The 16,967-nt window shown below is 32.4% G+C and overlaps 1 protein-coding gene across 1 annotated transcript in view; it reads right to left on the bottom strand.

The window, feature by feature from the left end:
* LOC126890959 (dynein axonemal heavy chain 1-like) overlaps nucleotides 1-16,967 on the bottom strand; it is an 87,756-nt gene that overhangs the window by 35,594 nt on the left and 35,195 nt on the right. Inside the window, exon 3 of the mRNA XM_050660137.1 lies at nucleotides 9,770-9,930. Within this exon, the coding sequence (XP_050516094.1) occupies nucleotides 9,770-9,930 (161 nt within the window). The remainder of the gene's footprint in view (nucleotides 1-9,769; nucleotides 9,931-16,967) is intronic.

Raw genomic sequence — 16,967 nt, 5'->3', positions numbered from 1 at the left:
ATAATTGCAGACGGCTTCCTTTTCTTGATTCGTCCATGGAACTGGACCTCTGGAAATCTTTTTGGACTTTTTTGCTTTGGTTACTAAAAAAATCAATAAACAATAAATTAATAAATTATATTGTTAGCAAAAAATAGTATTCTCATTTTAATTTGGCATGTTTTTACAACGCCCCAGTTACCTCAGGTTACAACTGAAATATTCCATATATTGTTGACTGTTTTTTTAGTTTTGACTTAAGATTGTTCAAATAATCACTTACATTTTGCTTTGTGAATGGTCTGATAATTTTCATCATTATCAATTCCTGCTTCACCTTCCGGTTCAGCTTCTGGTTCTTCTTCCTCATCTTCTTCTAAAGTAGGCAGATCTAGAAAATGAATCATAGAAGCAAACAAATTAATACTAGTTAAATATTCAAAACATTACCTTTAATTTCTATTTCGTCAATAGATTTTCCAGCAAACTTGTTCACTTCACCTTTATCAACAGCTATAAGCAATCGACTTACTTTGGTGAGTTCAATCGCACTTTCGTGCATTCTGTAAAAATCACGATGTACTTTGACGTCATGACCTAAGTGACGAGCTAACCAGTCATATTGATTTTCTGACATGTCAAATAGTTGACATACAGTTGCTACATATTTACGCAACTTTGTTCCCGTTATTACTGAAGGATTCTGCAAATCAATTTCTTCACATATTTTTTTCAAGCAATCATGCCCCCTAAGATTTGAACTAGGTGGATTAGATCTGGCGAAAATGTATACATTTTGACTTGAAATACCACATGTAACTCTATGTTGAATCAAAATATCAATACATTGTTTCGTATTTGGAGTTAGGATTGCTGGGACCTTTTTGCCACGTTTCCCTTCAATTTCCACTACTGTCAATGACTCTGCCAGTTTTTTTTCGATAATTGTGAGAGAATTTTTTATTTCGTCCGTATTTTGCTCTGCCCAAGTTGGTCGGGAAATATAATCAGTTAGCTTCATTTTTGCTGCTTCACCCGATCTGCGTTTATTAAACAATATTATTCTAGATAAAGTTAACGTTGCAAGCCGTGTCCACTTACAATTATTAGTGTAGTCTTGTATTAATTCTTGTTTAGCCTTTAACATGTTTGTATCGATATAATTACTAAGTTTCACTAAATCGGTCGTAATTGGCAAAAGTTGAGTGGAATTCAATTTTCTTCGGTAAAGTGTGGATATAGCATTGGAAGATATTCGTATGCTCCATTCCATTTTCATCAGCTGAAGGAATGATAACAATGACTTGTTTTTTTTTTCATATTTCCTGCTCTTAAAGCACTGCCTCTCTGAATAGCCACACATTTCTTAAGAGCATAACCCAATTTTAAAGCTAAACTCGGAGTATGAAATTCTGGTCTACAGTTACTACTAGCTGCCATGGTCATACTAATGTCTTTAGTTGCTTGAACAACCACATCGAATTTCTCAGGAACCAGAAAATCGCCAAGCGTTTGCGACCTACTGTTAGTTAATTTCTTAAGGGATATAACTAAACGAGCTAGCTGCCTCATGGTTTGTCTTATTAACTCGTTTTGAGTATCACCATACTTCTCGTACTGCATGGCTCCATATTTCAATATCAAAATATCATTGTTGCAGGTGTTACCAATTTCATCGTTTTTAAACTTTGCTATTATTGAATTTGTGAAATCTTTAGTAAAACCAATTCCGAATATATCAGCTACGAGAGCATTGCTTTCGGCAATAACATGACGGGATTCTTTCTGGTCATCAATATTAACTTTTTCCTTGCATGTATATTTCACATGATGCCAGATATGTTTTTTCAATAAAAATCCTAGACAGTTGGGACAAGGACCATAATTGATATCACTAACAAATTGTGCTTCATCTGCTGTTGGCCGTCTAATTACTATCAGCTGACCTTTTTTTGTAGAAAGAACGTTGCAATTGTGATAGAAGTCTCCCCCCCCGATCAATTCTAAGAAAGCTTGCTTTCTCTTTTGAGAACCCTTGGGATGAAGTAAACATTTTTTTGCTTCTGATTCTTCGGAATGAACGGTTTCAAAGTGTCTTGCCATAAGTATAACTTGCTTACTACAGTAGTAACAAGCATGAATTTTATTTCTTACTCTTTTACCACTTTTTCTAATTGCTGCATTTATTTCAATTTCATTCCGACAATTTTTTTTTCCTGTACGTTATGGACTTATCAGTAAGCTGAGAACTGTTTGTTGTACCTCCACTGTCACGATTTTTGATATTGTTACTAAATTTGTCAGATGTCTCATAGTGTGTTTTTAACCCATCACTTGCTGGTAGATCTTTATTATTGCAATTAGAAACATTTTCAGATAATTCAGTTACGTTAACGATTTTATTTCCATTGTGGTTTAAAATTAACCCTTCACTAACAGCTAAATCTTCATCATTACAATTAGATATTATATCAATAGGTTTTTGGCTTTCACTGTAGTTGAGGCTTGTAAGATACTTGTTTATAACAAAACTTTTATCGCTTTGATTCTTTTCAGTTAATATATTCAAATTTACTTCGCTAATTACGATATTTTGAATAACGTGTATCTTCTTAGATGGCGGACTGTCTGAACAATGAGACGATGGAATATACTCGCTGCCGCTAGTTTTAGGTTCACTTTCAGAGGAATCTGAAAAAATTGGGATAAAATGTGGATACAAATTAACACGCTACTCATACAATATGCGACAGCTTCACTCATGTTCGATTCCACCAACCATTGCATAAATTTAGGTAATACATAGGTACAGGAATTCCTATATACAATTTACGTGATAGGAAATACCTAATAATGTCACTCTTAGATATTATTTACACAGTGCGTCCATAAAGTAACGCATAAATTCATTATTACCTAAATAAACAATAATATTAGATGTTCCCGAAACAGGTTAATTTTTGAATTCAATTTACTTTTTTTTCAAATTATAATCTAACATACAGGGTGAACCATCTTCGTGTGATGACGTCATCACCATTTTTTTAAATGGAAACTCTTTTTTCATTTCCGGATTGCTCTTTGTGCACCTAGATCGTGAATCTATTTCACAATCTACGGTGAGCAGTAAATACAGAGAATTAGGACATGTGAGGGATGCAAATTGCAAGATAGACCAACAGTTGATGAATATACAATGCGGAGATTATCAAGGGATTTTGGTATTGGAAAGTCTTCAGTATCAAAAAGAATAAGATACCACCCTTATACAGTACGTGTTATCCATGAATTGGCTGAAGACAACTTTGACCAAAGAACTGAATTCTGCGACTATAATATGATGAACCAAAATAACAATTTCATTGATAACGTTTTATTTTAGGACGAGGCAACGTTTTATTTGAAAGGTAGTGTTAACCAGCAAAACACTCGTTATTAGTCTGATGAAAATCCACACTGAATGCAAGAGTCCCATACGCAAAGACCACAAAAAACCAACGCATGGGCTGGTATTGTGAGAAATACAATTATTGTTCCATATTTTTTGACGAAAATTCAACAGGAACATTATATCTGGATTCCCTATAAAATTTATTAATTCCTGATCTGATCCAGCTTTTTCCTGGTATATTCCACTGTTTTAAACCGCTGAATCTGGTTTCAACAGGATGGCGCACCGCCACATTTCGCAGTAACTATGCGCGATTTTTAAACAGAACTTCTTCACAAAGGTGGATAGAAATAATGGGACTAGTGGAATGTCCCGGTAGATCACCTGATATATGCCCATTAGACTTCTTTTTATGGGGGATATTTAATATCTGATATCTTTTCACAAAGAAACCTGGAAATATCCGACAACTACAAGACGAATTAGACAAGAAAGACATATAATACCCGCAATACTACATAATGTTAGATACGAAAGTAATGCCCGGTTCAGTCATTGTCTAACGATCAATGAAGAACAATTTGAACATTTATTGTAAATATTCGTTTGTTTGATTTTGGTAGTGGATCACAGTAATTGCAAAAGTACATAATTCCATTTAATTTGTTTATTACATTCAGTAACGTATTACTTTCCATAAACAATTTTCATAAACTTTTTTTGTATTTCTGTCCACCTTGTACCAATTTTAAGCAACGTGTTATACATTTTTGAAATCAGCTCAGCAAGGCAAATCCGGAAATTGAAAAAAAGGGCTTCCATTTAAAACAAAAGGTGAGCGGTCGTAGGACCGCCGACAGAAGCTTGCTTCTTCTGCACAATAGAATAGATATCGTGTGGTCGTAGAAAAAATCATTTGTGTAATTCGATTGGAAAATTATTTGCCGCTTTCAATAAATTGCAACTTTAATATCGTGTAGTCGTAGAACGAATATTGTGTGTATTTTGATTGAAAAGCTATTTATCGCTTTGAATAAATGGCAACTTGCAGTTTGTTCTGCGGAAATGAAAAGTCATATTTCTTTGGTATCGTGTGGTCGTAGAAAAAATATTGTGGGTAATTCGATTGGAAAGTTATTTGCCGCTTTCAATAAATTACAACTTGTAGTCTTGTCGAAGAAACTAGAAAATGCCTATTTATTTAATATCGTGTAGTCGTAGAAAAAAATAGTGTGTGTAATTCGATTGGAAAGCTATTTGCCGCTTTCCATAAATGGCAACTTGTAGTTTGTTCTAAGAAAATGAAAAATTTATATTCTTTCAGTATCGTATGGTCGTACAAAAAATATTCTGTATAATTCGATTGGAAAGCTATATGTCGCTTTCAATAAATGGCAACTTGCAGTTTGTTCTAAGAAACTAGAAAATGCATATTTCTTTAATATCTTGTGGTCGTAGAAAAAATATGCAGTATAATTCACTTGGAAAGCTATATGTCGCTTTCAATAAATGGCAACTTGCAGTTTGTTCTAAGAAAATGGAAAATGCATATTTCTTTAATATCGTGTAGTCGTAGAAAAAATACTGTGTGTAATTCGATTGGAAAGCTATTTGCCGCTTTCAATAAATGGCAACTTGTAGTTTAAATTTATTGTACTATCTTACTATCTTGTACCATCTTACTAAAAATAATAAACAACTAAACGATTTAATAAAACGTCCACGTATAATTAAAAAAATTAGCTTGTACTACTTGTAGTTTGATCTAAGAAAATGAAAAATTTCTTATGTAGTGCAATAAGAAGCAAGCTTCAAAATGGTGATGATGTAATCACACGAATGTGGTTCACCCTGTACACTAGATTATAATTTAAACAAATAGTAAATTAAAATCAACCTGTTTCGGGTATTTCTAATTTTATCGTTTATTTAACTAATAATGAATGAATGCCTTTATAGACGCACTGTATATATGGCGTGGTGAAACGTAAATTGCATTTAGTGATTTTTAAATCTGACTGGTGAAATAGGTGGATAGATATTTTGAATTGAATAGTCAAACTAAAGTACAAAAATATTACATATACTTACCATTTAAAGACGTATCATTCAATAGCACGTGTTTGGAATCCAACACTTGTTCACGTTCCTCTCTATTTAGACATTTTGTAGATTCATATTTTGGAAGAAATATAAGGTTATTTTGCAACTTATCACATGATTTGGTTTCGAGTAATTGTTGTTTTGTCTTAGATGTAATTTCATTAGCAGCATTTATTTTGTTAACAGCATTTTTCAGCTTTTGTAATCTCGTTTTGTACATGTTAATATTTCACCTACACACAATCCAAATTGCGGCAACTCAACTCTAAAGTCTAACTAGAACTAAAATAACGGTCCAGCAACATCGCATTGTTGGGTAGAGGGAGCCACTATCTTACCACGCCCCCGTTGCCACAGTTTGGCTTGTGTTAGTAACATGCCTCAAACTAAATAATGGAAACTAACACACATTCTAGAGAAATTAAAATAAAAACAAATTTATGGACACTTCTTCAAAAAACGAGTACCTACTGAAATGTAAACCAGATTTTCAGTTTATTGCTTCAAAATCATGACGAAATGATGTGATGTTAGTGAAATAAATACCAAAAAAATTCTGGCAACGTGTGTAAGTTGCCACAATTTTAGAAGTTACCAGAGTGCAGGCTTATTCACACACAAGTTGCCATAAATATCCTGGGACACACACACACACACACACACACACACACACACACACACACACACACACACACACACACACACACACACACACACACACACACACACACACACACACACACACACACACACACACACACACACACACACACACACACACACACACACACACACACACACACACACACACACACACACACACACACACACACACACACACACACACACACACACACACACACACACACACACACACACACACACACACACACACACACACACACACACACACACACACACACACACACACACACACACACACACACACACACACACACACACACACACACACACACACACACACACACACACACACACACACACACACACACACACACACACACACACACACACACACACACACACACACACACACACACACACACACACACACACACACACACACACACACACACACACACACACACACACACACACACACACACACACACACACACACACACACACACACACACACACACACACACACACACACACACACACACACACACACACACACACACACACACACACACACACACACACACACACACACACACACACACACACACACACACACACACACACACACACACACACACACACACACACACACACACACACACACACACACACACACACACACACACACACACACACACACACACACACACACACACACACACACACACACACACACACACACACACACACACACACACACACACACACACACATCAATTTACTCAGGAGTAAAGTACCTTTATATTTTACAATATCGAAAAGTGTTATTAAAAAAAATTATTTGGAATTAAAAATTATATTATAATATGAAATTATATTCTTGTAATTGAAAAAAAAATACAAAATTTAAAATTTTTTTCAAATTACGGATACTATTGGATATCCTACGGATATCTTTTTTAAAAATAGTCCTAGATTTTTTTAAATACACCATTTTAAAGTAAAGAAAATATGCTGTTTTCTACTATACACTGTATATCCCTAAATGTACAAGAAAAAAAGTCATAATAAGAAATTTAAAAAATAATCATAAACAATATCAAAAATCATTAAAAGCATAAAATTTTGAAAAATCAGAACTTGCTTCAAAATAGTCAAGCGACCTTATACAATAGACCATTTTAAAGGTAATTGACTTATCTTTCTAATAAATGTACCATTGCATATACCTAGAAATACGTAAAAAAAGTTACAGAACAATGTTTGCGAAATAATGGGGAACATGTTGTTCTGAAGCTATTTTCTTGTGGCATTTTTACAATTTTAACTATTTAATGGGAAATAAGCCACAATATTATTAAATTATTATTATTACACAATAATACAGTAGTATTTTGTATTTTGACAACGGCACCCGATTTGGGCGTCGAAACGTTAATAAAAATAATTTTTTTAATAATATTGTGGCTTATTTCCCATTAAATAGTTAAAAATGGGGAACATGACCCAAAAAAGCCGTGAGCGGCAAATTTTGAAAAATCCTCAATCCCTTTGAAAAATATCGGAAAGGATAAATCATACAGACTTGTACTAAACGTCATTTTAAAGAAAAAGACTGTAAGTTATTTTTTTCTGAAGCAATGTCTATACCTATATCCCCGTGGAAAAAAGTTATGGGGCAAAAAACAAAATTGCTTTATTTCGTGTTTTTTTTTGCTTTTCTTCTGAATATATTTTTGTGAATAAAAATATTCCTGACTTTAAAATGTAATATTTCGATAGTAAATTTAACCTGGAACAATTTTAATGTAGACGTCGTACCAAAAATGCATAGCACTCACCCTAATTTACCCTGTGCCTAGGGACTAATTCACCCACTTCTCAAAATCGCACCCATTTAAATGGTGGCACTAAGCGGTTTTTAAACTTAGAGCCTTTCAAACTTAGAGGCATTGACTATATGAGACAATAAAATCCCGTTAACGTTGTAGTTTCTTTTAGCTCTCTTATTTTTAACGTAATCAATAGCCTATTAAGTTTTTTAAAAATATTTATTAGTTTTTCCAGGATTCGAAAAAATGAACACCATGTCCGTGGTGGTATTTTCCAAATCGAACATTCGCTATCTTTGTAACACAATGCACTCAGTCGAACATACTGTGTTGACAAGGCTACCAAATATTTGACAAGACTTCAGGAAAATTTTGAGTTGTTTATTAAATAATATTTTCCGCAAATCGCCAGGAAATTTTGACATTCCTGTCAAAATTTCTTGAAGAAAAAGTCAGGACTTCCTTACTGTAAGGAAATGATATTTCCGTACAGTTGTTAGTGTTCTACATAAATGATAGAAAACACATTGCTATTAAAACCTTGTAAATTACCTTAATCATTAAATTTTCTTTATCTGGAGCTTCCTGGATAAATTTTTCAATTTCTTCCTTCGTTAAAATCTTAGATTTCTTTGCCCTATAATCTTGAGCTTGCCTTTTCAATAAAGAACGAAGTTTTGAGTATGTAGATATATCTACATTGTGTTTAAGTGCAAGGGTTGACTTCAGCATTGAATAATTGGCCCATAATGTTGAAGATTTCATCTTTAAACAAAGGTCTAGGAAGTATGCCATTACAACATTTTCTGAGAAAGAACTCGTATTTTTACTCATGCGATAATCCATAAAACGTCTGTATGCATTTTCGTACTTTTCTCTTGATTTCTTTGGCAATAATTCTAATGAAGCAGTATTCACTGCCTCAACCAGCTCTGGAGGAGTCCCAGGAATGGAAATTTCATCATCACTTATCATTTTACTTTCGAGAACACCAGCAATTAAATTTATAAGCGTCAAGTTTGACAATTCAACCTCAATACGTTTCCATAGTAACCCAAGTAATTTTATTAGGAATTTCAAAGCACCATTTATTTGGGAATAAAATTATCGCGTTTTTTTTTAAATCAATCAATATCTGTCGAATTTTAAACGATTTGCGGAAAAATAGTATGTTTACCTCGTAGGAAAAGCCACATTCCTGGACTCTGTGTTGCTAATGGCTTGCGCCTCGACTTAGCAATCTTCACAGTCGTCCAGGAATGTTAAGCTTTTCCTACCCGGTAAACAATGTACTATTCCCCTATCCGGAACAATAGTATATAAATTACTCTAATCACTGGATACATATTTGGTATCAAAATAATCCTATTAGTAACGGTTATCCAAGAACATTCAAAAATTGAACGAAATAGCCTCTATGTTAATGATGGCATTGCCGTTGTCAACTAGTGTTTATATCTCTTGCAGCTTCGATGCCAGTGAGAATCTTACTAAGTACACGTAATTTGCCGTGTAAAGAAAGAAAAGGTAGGAATATAGACGTAAAACATCGCTTACGCTCTTAATTATTGTAGTTTTTTATTTAGTAGCAGTAGTTGTATAGTTTATAATTTGCTGTTTTAATACCTTTCTAATACCTTTCTTTAATACTAAATTTCTTTTCTCAACTTCATATTTCTTTTTATATTATCAGAGAAATTACAAATAATAAATAACCTTCTTCTACTTCTGAATTAGAGGTTCTAATAAATATTCTACTTCCGAATAAGAAGTTATAAAGTGCTTTATGTTTTCTTAGTGTATTATAATGTACTCTTACCTTGCTATCGTCTTCCATTTCTAGGAATGTCAAATAGTGAAAATGTCTTAGAAGTCTAGCTGTTACGGGGTTTCTACCACCACCTGGTGGACCCATAGCTGCTACAAAGTTTATGTCAATAATTTTTCTAAATTCGCCTATATTTTTTCTGTCATACCATCCTGCAACAGAAGAGTTAGTTTTTTAATAAATGCAAGTATTTGACAAAATGTTGACAAACCTAAAAGATGCAATAAACTTAAAAAATTTGTAAAAGGAAACAGTTAGTCCTGGTTCCCACATAACAAAAAAAGTTTATTAATATAAGCTGAAAATATGACAACAGCTTAACGGTGTCCAGTCGGACCAACTTTGATGTATGTCGTGTCATTTTGACAAGTTTATGACAAAACAACAGGTTGTTTTTAAGTTTATTCAATATCCAATGTTATGTAATATGTGAAAAAATGTTTGTCCGACAAAAATCTTTCGCATTTTAACAAGTCCGACACGTATAACATGTCAAATGACAGGAATTATGTTGGTGATAACCACGGTTATCAGACTTTTACTACGGTTGTATTGTCCGACGGTGTACCGACGCGCGACGGTGGTGGGGAGGCTTAAATTTTTTACTTTACGTCACAAGTATACACAAGCCCATATTTTTAAATGATTTTCGATCAATGAATATGTACATATTCTTGTGTATGTACATACTTATGTGTATTATTTCGTGACCCGTCAAAATAGCCCCGTCAAAATAGCCCCGTCAAAAAAGCCCCGTCAAAATAGCCCAAACACAAAATAGCCTCGACAAAATAGCCCGCAAACAAAATAGCCCCGACAAAATAGATCGCACACAAAATAGCCCCGGTCAAAACAGCCCCGGCTAAAATAGCCCCGGCTAAAACAGCCTCTTATAAACAATTACATAATTATTTATACAAGGTGTCCAAAAACTTTTTTTTAATTTTGAATTATTTGACAAAAAGGAAGAATGTATTTAATTTATTTAATTTAAAATGCATTTTACTGTTCCCGAAAACAGAAAAAAATGTTTATATCATAAATTAACATTGATTTTCTCTTAACTTAAATGTTCAAACTTCCAGGAGGCAGGAAAGACAGGACCCGAGTTCTCTGAAAAGACAATTTTTATTTAATGTGGTTAAGATAAACATCTAAATAGAGGATAATTACCATTTCCGAAAAAATGTATTTTTAAGGAATTATTTCATGATAAATTCTGAAGGGAGCTTTTTTTTCGGGGCTATTTTGTCGGGGCTATTTTGTCGGGGCTCTTTTGTCGGCGGGCTATTATGCCGCGGCTATTTTGTCTGCAGGCTATTTTGTCGGAACTATTTTGTGTGCGGGATATTATGTCGGGGCTATTTTGTCGGAGCTTTTTTGACGGGGCTATTTTGACGGGGTACCGTATTCTTTGTGTTATTATTTATCTTACATATCCTAGTTTACTTTATATTGTAGTATTTGTAATTTTGGTGTTGTTTCCCGTAAAGACTTATTTTGAATTATTTATGAAGTTATTTATTTTATGTAGTTGTACGTCGTACTTATTGTAGGAGCTTAAATAAAAATATATATACTAATAAAATAGGATAAAACGTTAAAATTTCATCACAGTAGGAAAAATGAAAGAATACCCATGAACGAACATATAGTGAGCACGTAAAGGTTGGAATAAATTCATTTTCTCGAGAATGAACGATTTGGAAAAAATCCCGAAACAGGTCAATTTTTATTTTTAAAATACGACTTTTTGGTATATATATCAAACTAGTGACGTCATCCATCTGGGCGTGATGACGTCATCGATGATTTTTTTAAATAGGAATAGGTGTCGTGTGATAGCTCATTTGCAAGGTAATTTAATTCTATATTCAGTAATATAAACATTTACATATTTGTTTATACAAGGTGTCCAAAAAAAATTTTTTTTAATAGAAGAAATTAATGAATTAATGATTAAGAAGAGATTAAGAATGAATGTAATTTATTTAGTCAAAAATACATATTACTGCTAAAAATTGTTTATTTGAAAAATGATCATTGCTTTTCGCATAAATGAAATGTTTAATCTGTCAAGAGGAAGGTGGGTGGCGCTTTAATATTGCATTTAGGCAAAAAACAATATCTATTTGTCAAATAAACATTATTTCCTGTTTTCTGATAGCAGTAAAATGTATTTTGAGTTAAATAAATTACACACATTCTTCTTTTTATGTCAATAAATTTAATTAAAACATTTTTTTGGACATCCTGCATAAATAATCATATTATTGTTTATATTACTGAATAGAGAATTGAATTACCTTTCAAATGAGCTATCACACGACCCCTATTCTCAGTTAAAAAAATCATCGATTACCTCATCACACCCAGATGGGTGACGTCACTAGTATGATATATATGCCAAAAAGTTTCAATTTAAAAACAAAAATTGACCCGTTTCGGGAACGATCAAAAATCGTCCGTTCTCGAGAAAATGAATTTATTCCAACCTTTACGTGCTCACTGTATAAAACACGCTGTATTTTCCTGTCACCGTGTCACACAAAAAATTGGCCAACGCAAGTACATGTAATAATTATTGTTACATGTACTTGCACTGGACAATTTTCTTTGTGGCACGATGACAGGAAAATACAGCGTGTTTTATATGTTCGTTCATGGGTATTCTTTCATTTTTCCGACTGTAGGTATTAACGTAATAATAATGTTGACATTTTAGAATGCCAGGTATGGGTATAGTGTGACCAAATTTATTACCTATTATTTAAATTCTTACAATAAACTATATCAGTAATTCTAATTCACATAATCCTAGCTAACCTCTAAGGTTGGTTGGTATATAATAGTTAATCCAGTATTAATGGAAATTCATCGACAAATTTTCAGTGCAGGATAGAGATTGAAGTTTTAGATTTTCGTAAATATTGCATAATTAGGTATTGTAGTCCACTAAACATATTTTCTTCAACTATCTTGACTATTTTCCATACATCAAAGAAATAAAAATACCGATTAATCATATTACGATTCAAATTACAGTATACTCGTGACGTAATCGCGGCCTTACTGTTCATTGGTTAGTGGATTCAGACAACCGTAGTAATGTCTAAGAACCGTGGGTGATAACCACAGTGCTTAGACATTTACTACGGTTGCCTACTCCGATTGTGGTGGGAGACCTAAATGTTTCACTTACGTCACAAGAGTACAGAATCCATTTTTAAATTTGTTGCGGTAATGATTTTCGATATTTGAATGTTGTATGTATATTATTTATGTGTATTATTTCTGTTATTATTTATTTTATATATCCTTTAAAAGTTACAGGCTGTAGTGTGGCCAAAGGACCCCGTAGAAACCTTATGGGAAATAGCTCTCTGTCAAATGCTCTGAAACTTTAGGTTCTGGTAGTCCTTGAGGTGTAGAACATAAGACTCAATGGGCGAGTAGCTCCAAAAAATCATGGTTTCAAGATATATGCCTCTGAAGATATAGGTACAGTGAGGACGTTTGAGTTGGAATACATTCATTTTCTCGAGAATGGTCGACTCTAGAGGTCAATTACGAATCAGGTCGATTTTGATTTTATAATTTAAATTTTTTGACATATATATTACACTAGTGACGTCATCAATCTGGGCGTGATGACGCAATCAATGATTTTTTTTAAATAAGAATAGGGGTCGTGTGACAGCTCATTTGAAAGGTTATTCAATTCTTTATTCACTAATATAAACATCAACATAATTATTTATACAGGTTGCCCAAACATTTTTTTTAATTAAATTAATTGAGACAAAAAGAAGAATGTATATAATATATTTAATTCGAAAAACATTTTACTGTTGTCCGAAAACAGAAAAAAATGTTTATTTGATAAATAAATATTGTTTTTCGCTTAAATTCAATATTAAAGCTGCCACCCACCTGCCTCTTAGCAGTTTGAACATTTAATTAAAGCAAAAAGCAATGTATATTTTTCAAATTAACATTTCTTATGTTTTCTGTCCGCAGTAAAATGTATTTCGAACTAAATAAATTATGTACATTCTTCTTTTTGTCTCAATTAATTTAATTAAAAAAAATTTTTGGGCAGCCTGTATAAATAATTATGTTAATGTTATTATAAGTGAATAGAGAATTGAATAACCTTTCAAATGAGCTATCACACGACCCCTATTCTTATTTAAAAAAATCATCGATTGCGTCATCACACCCAGATGGATGACGTAACTAGTATGATATATATGCCAAAAAATTATAAATTAAAAATAAAAATTGACCTGATTCGTAATTTATCTCCAGAGTCGCCCATTCTCGAGAAAATGAATTTATTTCAACTCAAACGTGCTCACTGTACCTATAACTTTATAGGCTTATAACTTAAAACCATGATTTTTGGAGCTACGCGGCCATTGAGTCTTTTGTTCTACACATCAAGGACTACCAGAACCCAAAGTTTCAGAGCATTTGACAGAGAGCCATTTTCCATAAGGTTTCTGCAGGGTTCTTTATTACCTATTATTTAAATTCTTACAATAAATCATAACAAGTAATTTTAATTCACATAATCCTAGCTGAACTCTAAGGACGCTATGTATTCAATAGTTAATTAAATATTGATGGAAACTCAGTGTAAGCGACCCGTTTTCAGTGTCATAGAATGGAAATTGAAGTCCTGGATTTCCGTAAATCTTGCATTAACCATTGGATAAACGTGAACAACCGGTCCTGATTAATTTTAAGTACCAAACCATCCAAATATCAACAGTTTTTCATAATTAGGTATTATAATCCACTAAACATCTTTATTTCACAACTATAATATCTTTACTATCTTCCATAAATCAAAGACATAATAATACCGATTAATGATATTACCATTCCAATTACTGTACTCTCGTGACGTAATCGCATGCTTAATTTTTATTGGTTAGTCGGAGTAGGCAACCGTAGTAAATGTCTAAGAACTGTAGGTGCTATCTAGCAGTCTGATTTTTGCATGATTTTTGCACAGGAGATGTAATTTTAAATTTTACGTATCGTAGAATAAGTAAACAAATTTTGAGTTAAATCAAAAAACATTGACTGTAACCGATTTGACCTGTTATTGAAATTTCAAAAATTATTTCTTAACCTTCCGCAGCTAACATAGTACTCGGCGATAATTAGTAAAATACAAGGAAAAGTTATTTACCAGCAATTTTATTGCTGGAATCGAATCTTATTATTGTATGTATTAATAATATAGGTATGCAAAGTCCGCAGATAGTGTGCTACTTTTTTTATAAACAAAATGACGCCCGAAAATCGTGTTTTTTTCAATTCTGGCTCTATAACTCCAAAGATTTTAACTTTACACCAAAAACACCCGAATAAAAATTCACCGCAATTAAATTCTGCATAGAAACGTGCTCTTCCCGATTCACTTCGACGAAAACTTTCCTCGAAAAAAGCGAGTTTTTCCAACAAAATCTTTAATTTTCCACTAAAATTTTAGATAAGTAATTGTTAATCAATAATTAAATAACTTGGTTTTTGAATAAATTATAATTCCAGAAGCCGATAGAAATTGAATGAACAGTTTAACAACAATTGAATTGTTAATTAAAAATTTACGGTCGCTATAATAACGACAATAATTATGATGCATAAGAATAACTATGATTTTTTCATAAAAAGACGCTATACCTATCTAATGTACTTTACAGAATTGAAATTGGACTTTTTAGGTGGCCTCAGGAATATTTTAAAATTATACACAATTTTTTGGCTTATAAACAAACAGAATATCTCGGTAAATATTAAACTAAATTAAATTACGAAAACGGTATTCGAAAAACAATGGCAGGATGCTTCTTTTACAAGAAAAACGTTTAATTACGACGAGTGGTTCCTGACATACAACCGGTGAAAGTTGACCGGAATTTACGGCAAAGATATAAACAATAGGATCATAATTTTTAAACTATCACCTTTTTATTTTTGTTCTCTTTCTTCACACCAATTTTAATATCTTTAAGATACTCATAACATATATTATTATAATAAAAACTATCGATAATACGTGTAAAAATTGCCAAAAATAGCAAAATTCCAATCAAAAAATAGGTTGGAGAAAATGTAACCCTCAAAATTCAAAATCGGTATACGTTAAAAAATGCATTTTCTCGGCTTCCCATGGAGCAATTTCCTTCATTCTTTTTTTGTTCCCTAATAACTCGAGTAGAGCCATCGAACTAATGCGTTATTAAATGTCAAACTTGCTTTTGTTTTGTTATAATAGAATAATTTATTTATAAGAACAGAAAACTACATATTTTTTCCAGTTGTAGGCTTTTTTTTAGCTAAACTTACTACAAGTGTACCTTTTAAAGTTAAAAACATAAATATTTTCATTTGAAAGCTGTATAATTATTTAAACAATTTTTATTTAAACAAATTAAAATTTTGTTTTATAATAAATAAATTTATTTATTATAACAAAACAAAAGCAAGCCTGATATTTATTAATGCGTTAGTTCGATGGCTCTACTCGAGTTACTTGGGAACAAAAAAAGAATGAAGGAAATTTCTCCATGGGGAGCCGAGAAAATGCATTTTTTTAACGTATACCGATTTTGAACATTGAGGGTTACATTTTCTCCAACCTAATTTTTGATTGGAATTTTGCTATTTTTGGCAATTTTCACACGTATTATCGATAGTTTTTATTATAATAATATATGTTATGAGTATTTTAAGGATATGAAAATTGGTGTGGAGAAAGAGGACAAAATAAAAAGGTGATGGTTTGAAAATTATGATCCTATTCCTTATATCTTTGCCGTAAATTCCGGTCATCTTTGACCGGTTGTATCTCAGGAACTGCTCATCATAATTAAACGTTTTTTCTTTTAAAAGAAGCGTCCTGCCACTGTTTTTTGAATACCGTTTTTACAATTTAATTTTGTTTAATATTTCCCCAGATATTCTATTTGTTTATAAGCCAAAAAATTCTTTATAATTTTAAAATATTTCTGAGGACGCTTAAATAGTCTAATTTCAATTCTGTAAAGTGCATTAGATAGGTATAGTGTCTTTTTATGAAAAAATCATAGTTATTCTTATGCGTCATAATTATTGTCGTTATTATAGCGACCGTAAATTTTTAATTAACAATTCAATTGTTGCTAAACTGTTT

Source organism: Diabrotica virgifera, chromosome 9 (genome assembly GCF_917563875.1).
Source record: "Diabrotica virgifera virgifera chromosome 9, PGI_DIABVI_V3a".
NCBI lineage: Eukaryota > Metazoa > Arthropoda > Insecta > Coleoptera > Chrysomelidae > Diabrotica > Diabrotica virgifera.
Note: the sequence above shows the minus strand (reverse complement) of the source record. Positions and strands in the feature narration are given on the sequence as shown.